This window comes from Trachurus japonicus, chromosome 12 (genome assembly GCF_045865225.1).
Source record: "Trachurus japonicus isolate A0001 chromosome 12, Traja_1.0".
NCBI classification, from domain to species: Eukaryota; Metazoa; Chordata; class Actinopteri; order Carangiformes; family Carangidae; genus Trachurus; species Trachurus japonicus.
The window spans coordinates 8,403,430-8,428,855 of NC_140918.1; the positions used below are offsets into that span (position 1 = coordinate 8,403,430).

The following is a 25,426-nucleotide window of genomic DNA, read 5'->3' on the forward strand; positions in this document are numbered from 1 at the left end:
TAACGTGTGTTGGATCTTTGGAAAAAGATGCAATAAGAAGTTGGTTAAGACTGATGTGGAGGAGAAAAATAGGGCTCCAGTCCAGACTGCCCCTAAATGGGTGCATTTTGCCCCCAAAATTTGAGACTTTTTCATCTACTTGCACATGTGCAACCAGTAAATTTGCCAATTTTTTCTTTTAACACTGGTTAAAGTTAGTCTGGAGCCCTGGTAATTAGTTTTTCACATGAATGTTTATTGATTCAACTGTCAAGGTGATAACTAATATGGTAATATTTAATATTAGTCTAGGGGTGTTCTGATAACTATGGATCTCAGCCATATTTATTTGTGCCATATGTGGCTAATGCTCCAAGGCACTAATTTCATCCTGCATGTCTCTTCTTATAAATGTTATATGCTAAAATGCATATGGATATGATAAGCTTGTGACATACTATATACAAGTTTTACATTTTTTTATGGGAGCACTTGTTAGCAAGCTTGGATCAAAATCCTACACTACAACATTAACAGTCTTCACATATGTAGGCTACTTGGTGAATTTTACCTTGGGGTCTGGTGGTTGCAGTATGGGGACTGTATCCAGGGTCTTTGGAGCCACATTTGAGAATTACAAATCCGGATATCTCTCCTTGTGTTGTCTTCTTTCTGATTATTCTCTATTTTTAAACTAGCTAACTTTAGCTGGAGCAGCTATCCCTTTAAGCACAGATGCAGCATCATGCTCAGCTCAGCCAGTCAGTCCTCTGCTCTGCTGTGCTCTGCACGTGCCCACAGCGCCCTCGGCTGGCCCTCACGTGCATCACAGCTCGAGCTCATTGAAGACAGATACCCCCCGTCCCCATAGAGACAGGCTCCTACAACAGGGCTGCCCGTTAGAGCTGCCAGTCCGTGTCTCAGAGGCGATGACAGCCTGCCGCCGCCTCGGTGTGAAACCATCGGCTTTTGGACGTTGATAATTCCCTCGAAAACGGTCTTCCGGATGGTTGCCAGTCAGATTTTTATTATTGGATTAACGACCATCAGCCGCCAGCCGCAGCTTTATCCTGAGAGGCCGGAGATTTGTGTCGCTGTGCAGGGAGGAGTCCTGTGTTATTTCACCGTCAGCTGAAGGCAGACCAGACCAGGCCAGCAGCAGCAGCAGCAGCAGCAGCATGTCGGTGCTTTAACAGCGCGTTCATCTCGAGGCTGCGGAGAGGAACCGATGCGCTCTTAGAGGTGAGCCTTTGTTGTGTTTTTTTTTTAGGTGTGTGCGTGCCGTTTGGTTTGAGCCACATAACCTATGATAGACTGAAGTCAACGGTGCGATAGGTTAATGTTAGGTCACATTCATTGGCCACCATGACCAGCGTCGACCGGAACAAGCTGGAAAAATAACAAAGGTGCTAATTATACTCAATCTTTAAGATAATGAACGTCTATAATAGAGAGGAGTGCTCTGCAACATAGCTCATCCCCAGCTGTTCATCAGCTGTAACAATATGCACATCATTGATATTATAGATTGGATGCAAAAATGTAAATATATATGGTCATATGGTAGCCTATGCATTATGATTGACAGCACACCTACAGCACCAGCAGGTTGGACAAGGTGAGTCAGTGAGTGATCACATGCAGGTGATGCCAGGCCCAGCATTATATACTTGTTGTTCTTAGCATCGATGATGTAATGCAGTCGGCTGGGACTGGCAATAATGTCTCTGTGTCTCTGCGTGCAGGATGGATGTGGAGGTGAGTGCTGGCAGGGACAGCACCTGGAGGAGAGCAGCAGCAGCAGCAGCAGCAACAGCGGATGATGATGAGGAGGATGCAGGTGGAGGAGGAAGAGGAGGAGGTGTGGAGGCTCAGGTTGTACCGCTGGAGCTCTACGACTCTGCCAGAGCCAAAATAGACGCAAATCTCCGCTGGTTGTTTGCCAAGGCCTATGGTATAGGTAAGGCTTTCTCCTGTGTTCTCCTGGCACGACTGAGACAGTGAATGGTGTGGTTGTGTCATGTTGGTTACTGTAGTTGTTTTCCTGTTTCATCAGAGCAACTGTCCATTGTGCATAAGCTGCAGATGTTATTATTAATGCACATGTTAATGAGTGAAATTAAAATTTTTCTGGTATGCAACAACAAACCCAACGATCAATGATTAGTTTAGTTCAACAGAGCTTGTCTTGAGTTTTTTTGCTGATATAATAATAGGCATAAAACATAGTTTGATATCAACCTAAATATCAAAAGATTATAGAACATAATGCAGTAAAATACACTCACTAGAATATGCACGAACATCGCTGTATGTTTACTTTCAGTTACAGTGGGCAGGCATTAAACATAGGGCAACAAACATGACTGTATGACATAAAACAAACCTGTCATTGTTTGTCATCTTGCAGCTGAAACTACTTGTAGGTTAATCATTAGGAAGTCAAGAGAAAACCAATCAACAATCCATAATTTAAGTCACTTTTCAACCATAAATACCATTTGTGGTATATTTTTTGTTGTGTATGATAGGATTTTGTTTTAAATGTAACCACAGGCTTTGATGGGGATGTGGTTACCAGTTAATTTATGATCTTATTGACATTGATAATGAGAATGATCACTATTTGTCGTCATATTACTAAGCCTCAGTCCTCTTCCCATTCAAGCCACCCATATCTTTACACATCTTCCCACAGGGCCAGTTTATTTAGTAGATGACTGGCCTCACAACAGCCTCACTGATTCAATTTGTCATTTGGTCTGTGGGAAAAGTTAATGTTTTATGTCACAAGATTGTAGTGGTCGTGACGCATCTCTACTAAAACCACTGCATAAAAACCCCGCTGTCAGCATGTAACAACAGACAGTACGGTCAGATACATGAAATGCAACTCTGCATAAAAATAATGTTGACATTATGTAGTTTATATCAGTATTTAATCCAAAAAGACAGTGAGTATATGCTGTGTAACACCTCCCTCTACTTTAAGTGTTGACAAGCTTCCTGTTTACACTGATTTATCGATTGTCTCACAGTTTTTGAGTGTAACTCAGACTGTCATCTGTTTTGCTGTCTGGCAACTTTCACTTATAGCAACGTGTAAATAAACAAAGTTCCTGCATGTCAGCAGCACACCAACAGCCAGCCCAGACCTTCGTGCTCATGGATGAATACTTAGAACGACATCTCTTGATCAGGCTTTTATACCCAGGTCACTAGCCAGCCTTGCCAGCTCTGATGAGCTCTACTAAAACATTAAAAATGATTGCTCTACATTGGCAGGCTGTGAGTAAATGTCTGGAAATTACTCCCTGAATGTGGGTTTTTGTGTCACTCTGGCTGCTCGCTCTCTCGCTCTCTCTTGAGAGTGTGAGCAGGAGGTCAGCTGTGCTGTTCGTGCGATAGTCTCTGTGATTTTATTATCAGTATGACAATGAGGCGTTTGGTAGGAGACACAGAGACACAGTCATTCAGTAAAGGAAAAAAATCTTTGCCCTCATATCCGGTTTATGAGCCAGGCCTATACCGTAGGCTAGTGTAAGTGCTTCCTTCCCTTCAGTGCTATCTCCTGTGATGACTCAGTGAATCAACTTGGAGAAAGAAACAAGAGATGGAAACAAAAACTAAGAATGAAACATAGATATGATAAAGAAATATTGAAAAATCTGCTTCCAGGATAGTTACATCTCATCATGACTGATCATATTAATCTCTGGAGCTATACAAATAACAGAGGCTTTGTTTCGCTGATTAATCTTTACCGCTCTGTTACCCAACATTGTTTTACCAGGGCACAGATCAGACGCCCATAATAAACACCAAACCATTACGCTGCCTTCCCTCTATCAAGCTTCCTGCTTCCCCTAATCTGATTGGCTCCTCCTGACGTCAGTGTGCCAGGGACACTAAGGAGCCCTTTCAACATGACACTAAACTGTCTTTAAACTTCTCCTTTTTTTTTTTTTTTTACCCAGATTGGACACTGCTAGTGTAATAGGATTTCACATTTATTTTAACTTTTACATTCATACAGAACAGCAGCAGCACATGTGAGTTTGTACTCAAATTGAAGCAGGTGTCAGTTGAAGCACTCAAGTTTTTCTTTGCTTCCTTTATTCCTGCTGCAGCCTGGATAAAACGAGCAGCCATTCAGTCCTTCCTGTTTCACACTCCTCCCGTTTATTCACAGTGTAACACTCACCGTGATTTCCTTTGGTGGTGCCACTGATGAGAGTCAGGCTTTCTGCCCGGCCCGCTGAGCTTAATGTTGTGTGGGGCTGCTGCTGCAACTGGCTGTTATTTTCAGTATCAATCAATGTGCCAATTACTTTCTTGATTGCTCCACAAAAAGTATAGCACAATGTTCATCACAATTTCTCAGAGCCTCAGATAGACTCTTAATTGATTATCAGGAAAATTAGAATATAATATCTCATTGCTAGCCAGTAGGGAAGCACTGAGCCATTTACTTAATAAGTCACAACAAATGATTATTATCATTATTGGTTTAAACCTGGTGTTTATTTTTGCAGTGAACTGTCACAAAATAGTGAAAAATGCCCATCACCTCACATTCTCACTGTCTAAGACCGACGACATTATTGAAATGAATGAATAACACAAACAATATACACACATAAGACAAAGAAACTTTTGGTTATTAAATTACAGAGACAGTAGATGTATTATTGAACTAGCTGCTGACTCATTATCTGTAGATTGGTCATCATGTCAGCTGTAGATCCCATCTTTCTCTGCTGATACCAATTTCGATTGCTCAGCTCAGAGTTTCTGCTGGTGTTAAATGTATTTCTCTGACATTTAAAAACCCATAAACGTCACTGCAAATAACAAATAATGAATCATTGTCTATGAGTTCACATTTGGCCGTACAAAAATCCCTCATGACTGAATATATAAGTAGAGACAGTGAATTGTATCATGCATTTTGTTTTTTGGCTAGTCAGGCCTGGTACCATCGAGATGCATCTCAGTTGTGTGTTTTCAGGTTTAGAAAGCAGACTTGGATGTCAGGACTGGGGCAAGAAATAAATATTTGATTAACAGTCTGCGATACAGCAGGACAGCTAACTGTCTGTAACTTATGAATATATGATAGTTTTACACAGTCTGAAACAACATCTCGTATCGAGGAGCAAAATGTTTGTTGTGTTTTGTTTTGTTGATAATCTGTGATGCAGTCGCTGCTTATTTATTGCCAGTGCGTCCGTCAGAAGAACCAAAACATTCTTATGAGATTAGAGTACAGACCGAGCCACACGGCAGCGCTGCGAGTGCTGTGTTGTCTGTGTGTGCTGGTGTGAAAGTCAGCACAGCCAGTCACATGGTTAAGTGTTTAATGGGATTGAACCTGAAGGCTTGAGTCTGTGTTCAACACAGCCTGTTTGTTTAGACTCATGACAGTTTTACTAATGGCCTTTGGGGGAAGCACACAAATGTTTTCTAAATGTTATTCCTTCTTCGAAGAGTGTTGTTTTTTTCTTTATTGTAATTCTACCATATTATGACCAGAGGCATTCATTCTTTCTTATATTATAAAGTTTATATTTGCATAGCTTTCAATTAGCTACTTTCATTCATAAAAACAAAAAGACTTTCTAATGTTAAAAATAATATTGAATTGCATCACCATCACTGTTTTCACTGCACACTTTTTCTGAACTGCTGTGTTTTTGTAATTGTTGTTACTGTTACACTTATATCTTTAAGACGTGCAATGCACATGTGACCAAGAGCAGATAGTGAGAGTGAGCAGAGCTGCTAAAACAAAAAACAAAATGTTGTCCTTGGGAATTTTGTACATCAGTCTTGTCTTACGTACAGTATACAACAGATATACAGTGTCTGCAATTAGCTTATTGTGGGATGTAAACAAGACGTGCAATTACAATTTTGCAGAACTGCTGATGTCCTCAGAATAGTGTTGACTGACATTTGTAATTATGTCACATCATGCAAAGTAGTGCCAGCACCAATTGAGTGTGAAAAATGGCTTAAAATATTTCTTTGTACTCAGTTTAGTGAGTAGATATAAATTGCACAAGAGAAAAACTGAAGAGCTGCACATCAGACTGAAATGTTGACAGATTGGTTCCATGCATCAGCTTTTTTTTTTTAAATTTTCCCTCTCCGAGGTCAGACTTCCAAGTGACTCTTCAGGGTGCATCGGCTTGAAGGCTGTGTTTTCCCAACATACCGTCGACGGGAGGATTCTCCATTAAGCCTCTTTCTTCTCTTATTGGAGAGAATAGTTGAGTCTTTCCCGTGCAGAGCCCAGACTCTGACAGGCCGGCGGCCCTCACCGTCAGCAAGATCTCTGCTGATCAATCCGACCTTGTGTCTCCTAGAATAGGAACAAAGACTTTCCCTGCACACTCCCTCTTCCTCCCCTCCTCTTGATTTCCCACATGCACACCAGGGTGGGCTTTAACACATGGATCAGGTGGATAATAAATATCTAAGGAGTATTAACAATGAGGATTAGAGAAGAGCTCCTGCCCACCCCCCACCCCCTCCTCCTCCTCCTGATGTCAGGGAGCATAAAACGACCCAATGAGCAGGCCTTGGTGATGAGAAGGGACAGCAGCCCAGCCCCCCACCTCCGGCCATGCTGGCATTCCCCATCACCGTCTCCACGGCAACCGGGGAGGATGAGGGGGCATTCTGGGACAGCTGAGACGGTGGAAGTGGCAGGGTAATAGAGGTGTCTTTGGAAAGGCGCTGGCAGAGAGGACTCGCAAGATTTACTTTGGAAACACAAATGAGGCAGATGAAGACAGAAGTGGAGGGAGAGTGCATAATAAGAAGTGTTTTTCTCTCATTATGTATACATACGGCAGCAGCACCGGGCAGCAACGCAGAGTGAGATGAATACTACAGTGGCACAGACAGTGCAGAGCAAGCAGTCTGTTATGAAAGACACAGTTGAGGTTTTCACAGTGTGACGTATCCTAATCTGAACCTGCTGTGTTTGTGTGTGTGAGAGAGAGAGAGAGTGGTTATGAGTATTTTCCATTTGCAGATGTCTTACTTTATCTGTTTATCTCAGTCAGCACTGCCTTTAATGTGATGTGTCAAAATGAGTTAGATGTTATGTTAGCTCCTGCCAATTTAATGGTTTGTGTGGAGTGTGGTGAAGTATTATTGTTTATCCTCTTTTTTTTATTATTATTCTCCTAGTTTTGGTTTGTGTTATTATCATTTAAAGTACATTTTTATCTCATCATGTGGAAACTTCATTGACAGTGACAGACAGGGAGCTAACACGTCCATAAACCACATATTTAATAGAGAGAACAAAAGGTGCATGTTTACAAAATAACCATCATTATCTCTGACTGCATTGTCCGACCGTGTTTGTGCACAACTACAGTTGTTATGGCTCCCCAGAAAGTGGCACAGCACAATCTAATCAAGGGAACGTCAAGGGAATTTGGGGAAATATGCTTACTCACTGTCTGCTGAGAATAATATGTGAAGATCAATATCACTCATATCTGTAAATTGAGTAAGGAGAAGGAGATACAGCTCTTAGAGACTTGCATGCATACCATAATGGCTTCCAACAGTTGCCCTGACTCATCTCCAGGACAGGGAGCTCCAGGAATTCATGGCACAAAACCACAAGTTTTCTTGTTTCTCTTTCGGTTTTGTACAGATTTGCCAACTCTCTCCGGGCTACAATGTAATATTTAACAGAGTGATGTGAGAGTGCTAACAAGCTACTTATCTGATTCCTGGAAATGAAGTGAATAAACAAAGTGTCAGATGTCTCCTTTAAGGCATGTTTAAGTACACGGTATCTTCCTGTAGCAGTACACCTTGTTTGGAAAGAAAAATGTCATCATAACTGACCAAGGTGGTGGACAAAAGAAAGACAAGTTCTTTCTAAAGAGAGGTCTTTTTCATCAAACAATTAATTTAGATGATATTTATTAAGAAGCAATCCTGCATCCCATTTTGATTCCATGTTATTTTTCTCTTTTGTCATCATAAAATAACCATACCAGCTCCTAACTCCACCATCCAACACTCTCTCCATCTCCTCCTGTCCAAGTCACTCCAGAAAACACTGGAAGCTAAATTTCGTGAGTGCCTCAGGCCTTAACTCTGGATTAACATGTCCAACTCATATAAAAATAGCCGCCCCATGTCTGCGTCCATGAGCAGGACAACACCAGGCTGGCTGCGACAGCACCATCAGCTTAAGTATCACCACTAAGTCCCGTTAGCTCATTGGCTTTAAGTCTCCGGTCCACCTATCAGCCTTCAGGGCCGCTACCTGGCACGCTGTTTAACCGTTGGCTTGGTCTCACTGCTCTCTCTTTGCGCTGGTTTCCTCTGAGACAGTCTTAATACCATGAAAGTCTGTGTGTCCTCACTGAGCTTTTCTGTTACATAACATGGCAACACATTCGTGGACACATGTCTGTGCAGGAATAGTTTTGGATTGTGGATGCATGGTGTGATTTGTGGCTTAAAACAGCTGGAGTAGGTTAAAAACTAACCTTCACTGTCTCATCAAAGTGTTTTCATCGTCCCTCTTTACAGACAACATCCCTGTAGACCTGCGAGACCCCTTCTACACCGACCAGTATGAGCAGGAACACATCAAGCCCCCCATCATCCGCCTGCTGCTGTCTGGAGAGCTCTACTGCCGGGTGTGTGGCTTCATCCTGCACGCTGAGCAGGCGGCCTCGCTCCAGAACCACCAGTCTGTCATCCAGGCCCTGTCCAGGAAAGGCATCTATGTCCTAGAGAGCGACAACACGCCTGTCTCCGACATGGACCTCAGCTCAGCCCCAATAAAGATGGTGTGTATCTTCACCTTTTGTCCAGTCATGATATTGTTATTATTATTATTATTATTATTAGTTTATTCACTGTAAAAACTCAAAATCTTACCAAGAATATTTGTCTTATTTCTAGTCAAAATGTAATTTGTAGTCAAAACAAATCTCATTCTACTTAAAGTACGACTCTTCACATTAAAAAGCAGCTTGTTTTTAGACACTTTTTACTTCTTTCAAGCATATTTTCACTTGAAATCATCTGATAGCGGGGCAAGTTTTTCTTTCTTATTACAAGCACAAAAACTTCCTTTCACTGGCAGATTTTTCTACTTATTTCAAGTGAAAATGTGTTTGAAACAAGTGAAAATTATCTAAAAACAAGTTAATATTTAGGTGATGAGTCTTATTTTAAGTGGAAAGAGATTAGTTTTGTCCAGAAATTAGACATTTTGACAAGAAATAAGACAAATATTCTTGGAAAGATTTTGAGTTTTTTCAGTGTTTAGGGGACATTATGCATCATTTACAGAAAATGAAGAGATGGTTGCACCAGATTTAGCTCACAGCTAATTTCCATCTGCAGTCCCAACATGTAACATATAACAAATACACGGGAAACGCAGACCACAAACTACTATACAAGAGTGATACACAAATAGACAGTAGACAACACATAGACAATACAAAAACAACAGTTTCCACATCTAAAAAGACCAGGTCAAGTGCAACACACCTGAGAAAGGTGTACCCTTATCCTATATACAAAATAACAATTAAGTAATAATGTAATAATATTACAAAATACAAATATACATAAAATATTTTAAAATTCCACAATTCATATTCAATAAGATTTTAAGATAATTCCATTAATTGAGTGTGTTAAGAAGTACTAAGATACATTTTTTAAGAGACTAACTGAGTAGCAAATGCCCTGCCCTGCCCTGTTTACAAACAGCAAAACAGCAAGACTGTTAATAGGTACCATCGTTTTGCACTTGCATTTCCCTTTCTAACCTTTGGGATTCACTCTCTACACAGTGATGCACATTAATACCTGGAATCTGCTTTGTAGGACAAACACTGTCTGATCTACTCTGCAGGATCATAAAAGGTCTTAAAGTCACCTCAGTGGTGCCAATAAGGGAGGAGCAAGTGCTGCACTTTCAAATTCCCCACCCAGATTTATCTTGTCTCAAAGCTACCACCTCCTACTTCTTATGTTGTCATCCCTGTGTAACATTTCGAACAGTCAACATCAATGGTAATTAATGATAAAACAATTTGGTTAAGTGTCTCCTGGCAGTGTAGGTACGCATTAAACCTAAAGTTTTGTCTACTCTCGTCTTGTCAATAGCTGTAATTACTAAGCTTCTGTTCACGCTTCTAAAAAAAAAAAACAATCAAGTGTCTGGTAGAAATAAGGCAGGTTTTGTTTTTCTTTTCTTTCATTTCTAGGCTGTAGTGTTGCTGTTCAAATCACATGTTTCACAAGAGCTTCTGGGGGGTCAAACATGAGAGAAATAAACACAGTGTTTATGTTGTAGCTAAAGCAGCAGTAATCAATATTTTCATATCAACAATGGATCAGATGACAGCGTGTAAAGTGAGACAAATTTGTTCCAAGGAGGAGCCCCATGAATCTTCATCATGCAGCTGTGATTCTGTCACTTAAATATGAAAAAATATAAATATGAATATGAATAAATACATGAAAGATTATATGTGAAAAAGAGCTAAAAGAGGAGTAGATATTGGATTAATTGTTATTGTTTATAAGGTGGTACTCTATCAATTATTCTGCTGCCTCCAAGTGGCGAAAACAATCAATTATTCCTGCTTTAATAATTATCAAGTCAAATTAGGGAGCGTTCTCTGCAGTAGTATAACCTAGTGAACTGGCAGCCCACGCTTACCATCTGTCCACACAAGCTTATGTGACTTTGCTCTCCAGAGCCAAATGTGAGCCCAGAGTATGGGAATAATAAATAATGCACCAGTGGATGTGACAGTTTTTGTGGGTTTTAGTGTATGCAGCTAAAATATTCATGAAGCAAAAATGGACCAAAGGATCAGCGTTTGAACCCACTCTCAGGAGTTATTAGCCATCTGTCCCACAGGTGTGGACATGTAAGAGGAAACAAGATGGCAGTAGTTTATGTTGCATTCATCAGAGATATGAAAGTGTCCGTATATGAATGCAACGGAATAAAGGTGTCAGATTTTAGTGTATTTTTTGATGCAATTGAAGAATATGTCATAGAATAATGTCACAGCAACTGTCTCATGTGTAAACAGATAGCTGCAAGTTTTAGCCTAGAAGTTCTGCCTGTTCTGTCTCCATGGGAACTCACCTACTACAGGTGCATCTCAATAAGTTAGACTATTATAGAAAAGTTTATTTATGTCAGAAATTGAATTCAATAAGTGAAACTAATACATTAATTACAAACAGAATGAAACATTTCATGTCTTTATTTATTTAATTTCTTTTAATTGCAATGATTATGGCTTACATTTAATGAAGACCTAAAATCAGTATCTCAAACAAGTTGAATATTACAAAATACCTATTAAAAAAAGCATTTTTAATATGGAAAAATTGACCTTCTGAAAAGTATGTCCATCTATATGCACTTAATTCTTGGTTGGGGCTATTTGACTTGAACTACTAGAAGTGGACTTTTACACGATAGCTATTCTAATTTATTGAGATGCACCTGTACATTTTATTTATTATGATCTACTGTATATTATAAACATACCTGTGATTCTACAACAGATTACACATTAGAGATATTTCTCAATGGATGTGTTATTTATCATGATGTTTATGTCCAACTGCTACAAACCTGTGTTCCTCCAGAGCTCCCACATCCACCTCATCGACGCGCTGATGATGGCCTACATCGTGGAGATGATCAGCACGGAGAAGGTTCTGTCCAGTGTCAAGCGCTTCTCGAACTTCAGTGCCTCCAAGGAGCTGCCTTTTGACCTGGAGGACGCAATGGTCTTTTGGATCAACAAGGTAAAGAACCAAACACGTGGGATAGTTCAACATTTTTGAACAACATTTTTAATTGTTAGTGCAAGCTATTTTTAGAACGGCGGAGCAGAGCCGTGAGCTACTCAGAGCTACGCTACGGAGGCTAATTGGATTTCTTGGTTTCGCTCATCAAACTCATCAAATACACAATCCAACAACTCCAAAACGCTCTGGTGGACAAGTTGTGACCTGCACATTCACCACACTATGAGATAATAACAGAACATTAAAAGACAGAGTTGTTTTAGAGGTAAATTCATGCAAAACCGCTGATGCGTGTTGCCTTAAGGGACAGTTTTTCAGCAAGCAGTCTCTGCATTTACTTCTAAAACAACTCTGTCTGGTAACGTTCTGTTATTATCTCATAGCGTGGTGAATGTGCAGGTCACAACTTGTCCACCAGAGCGTTTTGGAGTTGTTGAATTGTGTATTTGATGAGTTTGATGAGCGAAACCAAGAAATCCCATTAGCCTCCGTAGCGTAGCTCTGAGCGGCTCACGGCTGCGCTTACACCGACAAATAAAGGTAACGAACCTACTGCTATGACTATAGGGATTATGGCAGTAGGGCAATTTGCCAAAATGTTGAACTATCCCTTTAATGGCTGGATGTGTTTTAGTCTTTCTCTGACACTAGTCTATATCTGTCGTTTCAGGTGAACATAAAGATGAGGGAGATCACAGAAAAAGAACTGAAAATGAAACAACATCTGCTGGAGCCGTCGAGTCACCAGAAGGTAAAACACTGTCTGTCTCTGTCAGGTTTAATTCCCTTGTCTCTCACGCTCTTTGTCGGTCACTTTGTCTGTTTCTCTTTCTGTTTCAGAAAAAAAAAAGCTTTCACTTTGTTGAATAGTGTCTTTCTTTAATAATGTTGTTGTCTTTGTCTACTGTCCCTCTCTCTGGCTGTGTTTTTATACACAAGCATCTTGTAGCTTCTCACTACTGGGCACATCAGCTGTCAGGTGTGTAGGTTGTTGTCATCAGATTTTGCTTGCATTATAATCTGATGGACACCTCACACCGACCTCTGATGAAGAGATTCAAACACATGTTTTGTGTTTTTCCACTGAGGGTCCCCCACAAATTAAAAATTCATATGACATCATTGCAAATCAGACACATTAGTAATTAGCTGCTCAGAAGAAAAGGTGATAAATTTACTAGAGTTATAAGGATTTCGCACATTCTGTGTTATGATTGGTTATAGTGATGAAAAATGTAAGTCACGCTGTATCTAAAAATATGAGTATCACACCTCTCTGTGTGGTTAAATCCCTCACTGCACTATGCCAACTTAGCTTTGTTCCTGTCAACCAGTCAGAAAAGCCATATTGTTCAAAGACAAGTGTAAGATCAGCAGCATCTGTTAGAAGAAATGGAGCTAAATTGGTCTGAAATAATGTGACAACACAAAAGTGAAATCATATAAACACCTCTCTCTGGTCTTTTCCTCATTTGCCTGTTCTCTGTAAAACTAAACATTCTTGACTCTTTCTGCCTAACCCCTCTCCAGTTGTCTTTAAGATCAGATCTGTCTCCATGGTGACATGGGATAATCTGATTTCTCGTCAGTGTATCTGACCCATGACTTGTCTGCTGCTCTTCCTGTTTGTGTCTCCCCCACAAATCCTGTCCCCATCCCGCCTCTTGGATATTAGTCCCCCTCCAAATGGTACTGGAAGCTTGTACCTGTAAGTCCAACCTTTAGAAATCTCCCGTGTGATTGTATCCGTATCTGTCTGTGTGTGTGTATGTGTGTTTGCGTGACTGTGTGTCAGGCTGATGAGATTATAGCAAAAATGAGGAGCCTAACCCAAAATGATGGCAAATTATACAGACAGCAAAAAGCCAGATATGAAATTAAAACAAATTTTACAGAGAACACAGTGATGTGTACAATAAAGATGACACAGTGCCCCTTGGTGGCAAATGAGGAAACTGCTTCCTTCCACGTCATTACACATTTTTCTCTGCACATTTTCTTTTACTCTCCATGAAACCCTTTAGTAATTCCTTCACTTTTCCACCACCCACTGCACCTCTCTTCACTTTCTCCTTTCTTGTCATCCAGCTAAGCCTAGATGAGCCACCAGGCATTTCCAACTCACTTTAATTTAAAGGGATAGTTCAACATTTTGGCAAATTGGCCCATTGCCATAATCCCTATAGTCATAGCAGTAGGTTCGTTACCTTTAATTGTCGGTGCAAGATATTTTTAGAACGGCGGAGCAGAGCCGCAAGCTGCTCAGAGCTATGCTACGGAGGCTGATGGGATTTCTTGGTTTCCCTCATCAAACTCATCAAATACACAATCCAACAACTCCAAAACACTCTCGTGGACAAGTTGTGACCTGCACATTCACCACGCTATGAGATAACAGAAACATTAGACAGAGTTGTTTTAGAGGTAAATTCATGCAAAACCGCTCATGTGCGTTGCCTTCAGGGACAGTTTTTCAGCAAGCAGTCTCTGCATTTACCTCGAAAACAACTCTGTCTCGTAACGTTCTGTTATTATCTCATAGCGTGGTGAATGTGCAGGTCACAACTTGTCCACCAGAGCATTTTGGAGTTGTTGGATTGTGTATTTGATGAGTTTGATGAGAGAAACCAAGAAATCCCATTAGCCTCCGTAGTGTAGCTCTGAGCAGCTTGCGGCTCGGCGACAATTAAAGGTAACGAACCTACTGGCAATAGACCAATTTGCCAAAATGTTGAACTACCCCTTTAACATGTTCAGAGTCCAGTCTTTAAATGGCTCAATTCCTGTCACCCACTCATGCCTTACATCATTTCATTAACTTCCTCCCAATCATTTCTCTCCTTCCTCATCAGCCCGATATATTGCATGCTCTGGCCCATTGCTTATTGGAGCCTGTGGAGTTCTCTCGTGTGGTAATGTACCCACCTTTGACCCTTTTCTTTTTTTGTCAGTCAGACCTTTACCCTTCCCCTACATGTACATGACACACACGCATGAAACACACCTCTAGTTTTAGTTTAGTTTGGGTTCAGAGTACGCAATGACCATCAACACATCCGCAACACCTGACAGCACCCTGACAAAAGAACTAAAGATCTATGAATGTTAGTCACACAATTGTAAACATGTTGAAGGAAAAGACGTGTAATGTTAGTGCTGCTGGGTGAAACAGTATCAACCTTTTCTTTCTTTTTCACACCACTTCAGCTGCCAACTTGTAGTCTATCACATCTCACAGCCAACTCTTAGCATATTACCACATTAGACCTTATCTGATGCAGATAAATAAATACGTATCGGAAAAAATAAATATAGGGAAAGTTATTTGTGTGTGATAAGTGAGCATGTGACCTGGTGTTTTTATCGCATACATCTGTATACTTAATGCAAAAACGTGGCTCGTCTCTCTTTCTGTGTAGGTTCGTTACCGTAGAGATCACCTGTCGGGTCGGACACTTCAGCACTTCCCCCTGTTGGACGACTTGTTGAAGGACGTGTGTGACGGCACGGCGCTGCTGGCTGTGATCCACTTCTACTGCCCAGAGCTCGTGAGACTGGAAGGTACGGTGACACCGAACCACTAAATCCACTGAGGAAAGATCGTTGGACACTGAATATGAAGCTCAAGCCAAAAGACTGACCTTACTCCTTTAAAGGGATAGTTCAACATTTTATCAAATTGGCCCATTGCCATAATCTCTATAGTCATAGCAGTACATTCGTTAAGTTTAATTGTTGGTGCAAGCTATTTTTAGAACGGCGGAGCAGAGTTGCGAGCTGCTCAGAGCTACGCTACGGAGGCTAATGGGATTTCTTGGATTCCCTCATCATGTGCGTTCCCGTCGGGGGCAGTTTTCCGGCAAGCAGTCTCTGCATTTGCCTCTAAAACAACTCTGTCTCGTAACATTCTGTTATTATCTCATAGCGTGGTGAATGTGCAGGTCACAACTTGTCCACGAGAGCGTTTTGGAGTTGTTGGATTGTGTATTTGATGAGTTTGATGAGGGAAACCAAGAAATCCCATTAGCCTCCGTAGCGTAGCTCTGAGCAGCTTGCGGCTCTGCTCCGCCGTTCTAAAAATAGCTTGCACCGACAATTAAAGGTAACGAACCTACACCTAAAACTATAGGGATTATGGCGATGGGCCAATTTGTTGAACTACCCCTTTAAGGTGTCTCAGGACAAAAAATTAAAAAGGTTCTTTATCAGCCACTGCTTTCTTACAGTGTTAACCTAATCATCCTGTTGTGTGCAGATATCTGCCTGAAGGAGGTTCCTTCCATAGCAGACAGTGTGTACAACATCCAGCTACTGAAGGAGTTTTCTGACGAGTACCTGAACAAATGCTTCTACCTGAAGCCTGAGGACATGCTGTATTCTCCACCAGTATTGAAGGTGAGTCTAAAATCACAGCCAAAAAAAACCAAAAAAACCCCACAATGACAACGACAGACTTGTGTTTCATCTTGATCTCTCTGTCTTGCAGAATAACGTAATGGTTTTCATTGCTGAGCTTTTCTGGTGGTTTGAGAGTGTGAAGCCAGACTTCGTCCAGCCCAGGGACCTTCAAGAAATCAGAGATGGTACAACACACTCACTTTTTTCTTTCCTCTTTCCTTTTTGTAGCTCTTGTAAACATGGAGTCTCTTATAATGGTTTCATGTCCCTTCAACTATTTTTTTTACAGTGCGATTGCTGCTGCAGCCTAAAGGTTCTCGATCCCATGTGCCCATCTCCAACGTCACAAAGCGCAGTTTCATGACATCATCGAACTCTGCTGATGTCTTGACCACGCCCCCGAGCCCCGACCTCAGGTGTTTTACAGAATCTCTGTTCCTATGACACTACACAGACCAGTGATCAATGTACCGGTGTTGTTTTTGACATTAGAGTAATGTGTGTTTAATGTAGATAACTAGATTTAACTTTCAAACTCAGACCTCTCTGTCTTTCTCTTGCAGCACTAAACAAAGCTCAGTGAGCCCATCTCACTCTTTACTGCCCCTGAGGCAGAGGCAACAGAAAGCGTTGGAGGAGAGCACGACAGGTAATATGAAAAGATTACTCAGGCTCTGGTGCAGAGTTTAATCCCTAAAGTAACAAAACAACAATATTTAAACAAAGAGAATGAAGAGGGAAGATAGAGAGCAGGAAATTCAAATGTAATGTAAGATTTGTCGTTGCATCTTTCCTTGTTTGACAGAGCATAATTTAACCTGAATGAGTATCTAATATTTCAGTCAGTTTTATTTCCTATTATATGTTAACTGCAGGGTTCCTACGCAAGTTTGGAAAGTATGGAAAAGTATGAAATTTGATTTTACACATTTCCAGGTCTGGAAATGTATGGAAAATGGAAACTATTGTATGGAAATATATTTATCTTAATACTTATCTGGGTTTGGTCTTATCTGAAGTTATTTGGGTTAATTATTTTGTATGTGCTATTGTACCTCGCTACATTCACATTCATGGAAATTATTTGGTTACATAATGGCATATGCATTCAGAATAATGAAAACAAATGATTAATTGCATTTTTTATTTACATGATACACATCTATTTACTCAAATAATCACAAATTATTAGAATTTTTTTTGTCTGGAAATTAGGTTCTGGAAAAAGTACGGAATTTGGAAATTTCAAATGTGTAGGAACCCTGTAACTGTGAAGACATTTTTCTGATGTGAATCATATTTTCTCTGTACAGAGCTGAGAAATAGATCCAACTCCCTGACACGTGCAGATGGACAGCACCCGGGCCCGATACTGGCCTGGCCAGAGCGGAGGCAAAGGTGAGTAGTTATTACAATTACAGCCGCTAATTCTGTGCTGATTACATGCACTTACATGCATGTTTCATGCATCAGCAGCAGCAGGTACAGATATAATGGACAATTTGTGTTGTTGCATTACTCTAAATTGCAATCTTCCCTCTTTGTCCAGGCCTTTGTCCGTGCCCTATGCCCTACATTTTCCCATGGAGGACGACGCCGACAGTATCAGCCTCGCTCGCTCCATCAGCAAGGATAGCCTCGCTTCCAACATCATGAGCATGACCCCCAAGCACATGCTGGGGTCGGGCCCCCCCCATCTGCCACAGCACAGGCTCAGCGGTCAAAGCCTGCTGAGTCACATGCGCATAGAAGACGAAGAGGAGGAAATAGAAGAGGAGGAGCTGGTTGCTGTTATCCATCCTTATGCATATTCCAGACAGGGACGTGGGAGCGACATGGAGCAGGATGAGCTGGAAACGCAGAGTGCAGCCTGCGCCTCAAGGGTTTCTAACGCCCGACGCTCTCCTCGCCTCGACGCGGGTCCCTTTACCGCGGACCGCCAGGCAGAGAGCTACTATCTGGAGCCTTTGATGCCTACTATTCCTAAACCAGCCAAAGAGAAGAGCATCAGTCTGAACAAGCAGGAGGAGAGCGGGGAGAGTCGCTGTAGACCGACCAGGAAAGCGGCCGCTAACGTCCCTAGCACCTCACAGAGGAAAACGCCTGCAGCTGAGTCAAATAGAAACACCTTTACACCCATACACGTTGCAGAATCAGTGCCTAGCTCTCTCAGGCCGCTCACAGAGGGGTCGGTAGACACCTCTCCATCTGGGAAGAAGTCCGAAGGCTTTTTCCTTCACATGTCAGGAGAGCCGGAGCACCAGAGTCCCTACTCCTCCACACTGGAGCTCGGGCATGACTCCGACTCAGACATCGCGGACCTGGAGGACGATGAGGAGGAGGAAGATCAGATGGAGCTGACTAGAGAAGCGATCAGGAGAGGAAAGGGAAAATTATTCTTAGAGGAGGGGGAGATATGCGAATTCGGAGAGGGCGAGTCGGCAAAGCTGAGAGAGGACTCGAAGGTGAGCGAGCGGGACGACAAGGAAGACGGCAGCGGACGCTCGAGCCCCTGCCTCAGCACCGCATCCTGGGCGAGCAGCTGCAGCGCTTCGGGCAGCGCCAGCGTCAAGATGACCAGCTTTGCGGAGAGAAAGCTCCTTAAACTTGGCCTCCGCGATGGATTTTCGAGTACCAGTAGCTCCCAAAAGACCACGCCAGATGGCTCTGAGATCAACCCCTGCCCCCCCTGGGCGCTGAGGAGCGACTGCAATTGGCTCGGCAAGGAGCCCGGCTCTGTGTTGGGCAGTAACATAATGGGGAGTTCCCCCGTAGTGCCTTCAGAGCTGCTGCAGCTTCACATGCAGCTGGAAGAGCAAAGACGTGCAATAGAGTATCAGAAGAAGAAGATGGAGACGCTCTCGGCCCGGCAGAGACTAAAACTGGGGAAAGCTGCGTTCCTGAACATCGTCAAGAAGGGTGGAGGGAAGAGCGACACGCTTCCCCTCCCGCTGAAACACTCCCAGGAATCGTCCGAACTAGCCGAGAGGAATAAAGCGAAGATCCAGTCCTGCAAAGACGACTCCTGTCTCGAGGCTCTGAAGGTCCAGGCGAAGGCGGATCAACCAGAGGGAGGACAGATGAACAGGGACAACAGACTGAGCAGACTGGCTCAAGACAGCGGCTCCGAGCCCGGCTTGAACGAGTGTTCCCGCTCCATAGATCTACTCAACGAAGCGATCAGCTCCATCCAGCAGCAGATGATGCAGCTCTCCTTACAGCAAGACTTCCTGATGAAGCAGAACGTGGTCTCTCCTCCAGAACGTGCAGAATCGGGCCCAAGCACAACCCCCACATCTACCCCTACCCCTACCCCGACCCCCACATCCACCCCCACCCCCACCCCCAACACGACACAAACAGCATCCTCTACCTCAGCAGAGTCCAGATCATTTGCGGTCCACTTTGTAGATATCGGCGGCAGCAATTCTTTCCCTTCCCGCCGCCCTCCCAAGCTCAGCTCCAGCCAGCGCAGCAAGACCTCGGACAGAACGCCGAAGAAAGAAAACAGCAAGATGGCCTCTACCAAGTCGAACGCTCAGTCCCCGCCGGAGTCTCTGAGAGAAAGTATCAGCGGAGACCAGGAAACGGGCACAGCTGCTGCGGAGAGCGCTAAGCTAGAGAGATGTGTTCAGAGAAACACCACATTCAGAGTCCACGATGGAGCCGGAGAAGTGACTGTGCGCTCCCCAGACAAACCACAGTCACAGGACCCGCCGGTCATCGCCAACACGACAGAAGAGCACAAAGCTGACAACTCAGGAAAAGAGGCTTTGGGTGGAGATGAGAGCTCCAGGGCCAAAGGCCAACTGATTGAGGTCGACTTGTCGGAGCTTAAGGATCCACTGGAAGATGGAAGTACAGATGTTGCAGACTGCACAGCAGACAGCGATCAGAAGAATGTATTAGGCTTCTTCTTCAAGGTAAAATTCATTTTCTACGTGCAGTTTTGTGATGTGGCATATCAAAAGGCCGGTGACTGAGAAGAAGCTGTTACTAAGTGAATAATTATCACCCTTTTTATCTTCCAGGATGATGAGAAGGCAGAGGATGAAATGGCAAAGCGTCGCGCCGCCTTCCTCCTCAAACAGCAGCGCAAAGCTGAAGAGGCGAGACTACGCAAACTGCAACAAGAAGCAGAGAGTGAGCTCAAACGTGATGAGTTCAGGTACATTTTTTTTTTTAACGTACAAAGGTATTGTATTGTATTTTATTAGCACATAAAAGATATATAAAACAGCATATTAAAAAGTGGAATAACAACCAAAAAAACATACAAAGTATACAGTAGATAGTGGCCCTCCTAAAGATAAACATACAACATAAAACAATTAGAAAAGAGAAAGAGAGAGAAAAAGAAAATCAATATTGTGTGGTGATTCAAGATAAACATTCAAGATAAATTTAATTTACAATAATGTGAAGAACAACATAAAACAATTAGAAAAGAAAATCAATATTGTGAAAAAATATGTGGATTATGCGTTGCTCAATTTGGCCAATAGAAAGTGAATTATTTGTTTCTTAAATGAATTTATGCTTGTGCAGTTTCTAAGGTGGATTGGTAATGAAGTTCAAAAGTGCGGACCTCTAAATCTAATTGAGAACTGAGAGAAAGTAGACTTGAAAAAAGTGGGATGAAGATTATTTGCTGACCTAGTGTTGAAATTATGAATCTGGGAATTGAACTGAAGGTATATTTTTGTCACAGAGTGAAATTCTGCCTGTGTTAATTTTCCACCTTCCTTTTCCACAAGGCGTAAGGCAGAGGAGGATCGTGTTCGTAAGGAGGAAGAGAAGGCGCGGCGGGAGCTGATTAAGCAGGAGTACCTGCGGAGGAAGCAGCAGGCGCTGATGGAGGAGCAGGGTCTGGTCAAACCTCGACCGAGGACGAAATCCCGCAGGAACAGGCCGAAATCTCTGCACAGAGAAGAGTCCAACAGCCTCTCTAAAGGATCCACCACACGTAAGAACGGCTTTGACATTTACATCACAGCACATCATACGGTATATTCCCAGTGTGCACCATGTCATCTGGATGTCATACTGTCTTGTTTGTGTGTTGTTGTTTAATCTTGATAGCCTGCTGTGTGTCTGTGTGTGTTGTATATGTGTCAGTTATGTTCACTTGTGTACATTTGTTGTCGTGCTCTGAGTGTATACATGTGTGTTGTGCAGGTAATTCTCTGAAGGTGTCCATGTTGATCAAAGCCCAGGGCTCAGCAGCAGGCTGCAGGGGAGGTGAAGCTTCTAACCTGCTCTGCATGATGAGACACCAGACATACACATCTGATAAGAAACAGTGGAGTCAGCTACAGTATTTAGAGTAGCTGATTCTAACTAATTATAATTTTTCATTTTCTTATTTTGCTTCTTGTGTAGATTTCTCTCTTGTTTGAATCACAGGGTTTTATAAATGTTGCTTTGTGTTGCTGCTTTTCTTATGGGAATGAAACAGGGGCGTTATTAGGCAAATTGTTTCATTTGATAACGTAACAGGTAGTAAATCCTTCTGTCTGTGTCATTTTCAGCCGATCTGAGCTGCAGTCATCGAGGATCAACTCTGTCTTTGGCGACTGAGGCGGACAGTGTCATCTCCGGAGGTGCAGAGTCACAAAGGTGAGAATTTGCGTGTTGTCGTGTTCAGAGGTGATGCAGATTTAGTTTGTCCACATATGATTGACCCACAAGTTTGTGTTTCAGGGCTGGATCTGTGTGCTCCATGGAGTCGTTCCCTATGCTGAGCAGAGCATCCAGCAGGAACATGGAGAGGGACTGGGAGAACGGCTCCATCGCTTCCTCCATCACTTCAACAGAGTACAACGGTGAGCACAAATGTAGATTTATTCCTATTGATTTATTGTTACAATTACACAGAATCCATTTGTGCAGAACATTTTCAAGCCAATGTTCAAGATAAAGAATGTATTTGAGCTTGTCTTGTTCCATTAAAGAGACTGTTTTGAGAAATGTGCTTATCTGCTCTTTTGGCCGGAGGTGGATGAAAAGGTCGATACTGTTATGGACTCATTATATCTGCTCTGTAAATGTGAAGCCAGCCAGAGAAAAACTGAAATGTAAAAGGAACAGTTTGTGGTTTTATGAAAGGACATGTTGAGTAATAACGTCTTTAAAAGAAATTTAAAACTATGGTTGGGAGATGGTCAAGTATGTGACCATCTGCTCTGAAACTGTAATGTATGTATTTTATTGTATGCACTGTAATATATTGTATTGTAATGTATTGTATACTATGTATTTTATAAGTAGGCCTAGTACTGTTTTGTTTTTGTTTTGTTTTGTTTCTTTTTTAATGCATTGTAATTATTGTAGTGCTCAAGTCACCTGCCCCAGAGACTACGGTTGAAAATTAGCCAACTTGGCTAAACCGGCATGTTTACAGAAATGTTTATTAATGTGCATTGTCTCTGTATATTTAAACCAATAAACTAAACTAAACTAATATATTTCTCTACTTCTGTCTTGTAAAAGGTCCTAAACTCTTCAAGGAGCCGAGCTCCAAGTCCAACAAGCCAATCATCATCAACGCCATCGCTCACTGCTGCCTAGCTGGAAAAGTCAACGAGACTCAGAAAAATGTTGTTCTGGAGGTCAGTGAAGTTTTTCCCACAGTACAGTATATAACTATTGTATTTTTTATTCATTACTCTCACAGTTATATTTTTATACCTCTGTTAAGTTGCTTTTGGGTTGTCTGTTCCAATCTTGTGACTGCAACAGCTTTAGAAATGCAGTGAGGGAAATGTAAATGTACTTTATTTATACAGCCCTTTACAACAACCCTTTCTGTGAACCAAAGTGCTTTACAATGGATAATAAATAAAAGGAATAAGTAAAGACAATTAAAAATAATGAAAGCAATAAAATAGAACAAAAACAAAAAACTAACTTCTTGGAAATAGTTCACATAGCAATTTATCACAATATTTCAGAAATGTCTCGTGTGTGTTTCACAGGAGCTGGAAAAGTGTGAATCAAACCACTTGATCATCCTCTTCCGCGACGGCGGGTGTCAGTTCCGCGCCATTTATTCATACTCACCCGACACCGAGGAGATCGTCAAGTTCATGGGCACCGGGCCGCGCAGCATCACCCGGAAGATGATCGACAAGCTCTACAAGTACAGCTCGGACCGCAAGCAGTTCAACGTCATCCCCGCCAAGAGCGTGTCGGTCAGCGTGGACGCCCTGACCATCCACAATCAACTGTGGCAGGTCAAGAGGCCGGGGAGTGCACGGAGGAAGTGAGAAAGACAAAGAGAAAGAGAAAGAGAAAGAGGAGGAGAGAAAATGTGACAGCTTCTGATTTGTCTACGACTGTTGGGCAGGACCCGACAATCTTGGAGATCATTGACACGAGATCATGTGATGAACACGACGTCATGAGAAAAAGGAGGAGTTAGATGTTCTCTGTGTGGGGCAGCCTGCCAGGAGGTGAATGCACTCCCTTTTTTTTCTTTTTTAGCTTTTTATCCTGCATGTCACACTATTATGTTTTATTTTGTGGCAACATCCTACAGTACATTGACTAGGCACTATGGATGATGGATTCCTATGTAGCAATGGACCCTGTGGTGGAAAGCTACCGAATCTACTCACAGTAGCCAACATGCTACTGATACCAAGTGCAACTACAGTACAGTACAGACAGGCAGTGGTCAACAATCACTTGATAATGTCTTGTAAAGTTTGCTATTTCAGCTTGGCAAAAAAACAAAAAAAACATATATATATATTACCCTACTGCTGTGATTAATCCAGGCTCCACGTCCAGAGAAAACCTGTTTATTCACCAGTAAACTCCTACTGTTCAGTGCTTTTGTGACGAGGGAGCTTTGAACAACCTTTTTTTATCTAAGTACGGGATGGATGTTAGTGAGTGGTAATAATGTCCAGTCTTGTTTTCTATTGAGTGTGTTTGGGGAGGTGTGTGAGTATATTTGTGTTTGGGAAGTGGAGAGCTGAATGCACCACTTGTGCATCATCCACCTCTGAATGTTTACTCTCCTGATTATGCTTTAAAAACTTCTGTCATGCAAACAGAACAACAGAGCAAAGCAACAAAACAGTTTTTTTCTTTTGTTTTTTTTTGTTTTTCTTAGTTTGGAAGCTGCTGTTCCGGTGGAGGAGAAATAATGTTTTTACTGGAGGGGGAAATTGTACTAGTATTTATTCCAAACAGGAAGCGCTTTGAGACTCAGTGCATTATAATCAGTAGTGCATTATATTGTATTAACCTAGTACTTGTATTCCACCACCTGTATGAGCCATCTGAGATCCCTGACCGGCTCCTCCTGCTGAACCAAAATAAACTGAGTTATGCCACTGAGATGTTTGCTGCTCATTAACCGCTCACTGGATTCTGGTGAGCGTTGTTAGATTTTAATGTAGCTTCTTCTGGCGTTCAACACTAGTTAAATATCCCTGTAATGACTGACTGTCAGCAGCTGGTACGATGTGAGGAGGGAGAAACTGCACAATACTTGATATTTGTTTGCTGCATTTGTACATTTTTTGAGTAGTATTTTTTGTACATTATGTACAAGTTATGTTTACTAAAAAAAGAACAGGCACTATTTTGAGGTTTATTCTGTCACAGGCTTTCAGAGATGTTATCAGTCTTATTTCATTGTGTTATGCTGTTTATTTATTTTGAAGAATTATAATAAATCGCAACTAGGTACATTTTCTTGTTAAATTTGCTATGGTCTGTGTGTCTTTTTGTGTTTCTTTGCTGCTGTGTATTTCCCTTTCTTGTGTTGGAGGTTTACAGTACTCTGCAAAAAACTCAAAATCTTACCAAGAACATTTGTCTTATTTCTAGTCAAAATGTAATTTCTAGTCAAAACAAATCTCATTATACTTAAAATAAGACTCATCACATTAAAAAGTAGCTTGTTTTTAGACACTTTTTTACTTCTTTCAAGCAGATTTTCACTTGAAATAAGTAGAAAAATCTGACAGTGGGGCAAGTTTTTCTTCCTTATTACGAGCACAAAAATCTTGCTTTCACTGGCAGATTTTCTACTTATTTCAAGTGAAAATACGTTTGAAACAAATGAAAATTATCTAAAAACAAGTTCATTTAAGTGAAAAGAGTTTATTTTAACTAGAAATGAGACATTTTGACAAGAAATAAGACAACTATTCTTGGAAAGATTTTGAGTTTTTGCAGTGTACTG

The 25,426-nt window shown here is 41.8% G+C and overlaps 1 protein-coding gene across 2 annotated transcripts; it reads left to right on the forward strand.

The window, feature by feature from the left end:
- Positions 1–848: 848 nt before the first annotated feature.
- On the forward strand, positions 849–24,942 carry camsap1a (calmodulin regulated spectrin-associated protein 1a). Of its 2 annotated transcripts, XM_085792997.1 has the most exons (20): positions 849–1,221; positions 1,725–1,939; positions 8,554–8,816; positions 11,662–11,823; positions 12,497–12,577; positions 13,502–13,534; positions 15,246–15,387; positions 16,082–16,221; positions 16,313–16,409; positions 16,514–16,640; positions 16,788–16,873; positions 17,538–17,622; positions 17,774–20,147; positions 20,256–20,392; positions 20,982–21,190; positions 21,403–21,465; positions 21,756–21,843; positions 21,928–22,049; positions 22,717–22,835; positions 23,202–24,937. In XM_085792997.1, the coding sequence occupies exons 2-20, from the start codon at positions 1,726–1,728 to the stop codon at positions 23,490–23,492; spliced, it is 4,833 nt and encodes a 1,610-aa protein (XP_085649123.1). In that variant the 5' UTR covers positions 849–1,221; position 1,725; the 3' UTR covers positions 23,493–24,937. The 2 variants fall into 2 exon arrangements, with proteins under 2 accessions (XP_085649123.1, XP_085649124.1); XM_085792998.1 differs by lacking the exon at positions 21,403–21,465 and having other exon boundaries at positions 23,202–24,942.
- The last annotated feature ends 484 nt before the right edge of the window (positions 24,943–25,426 follow it).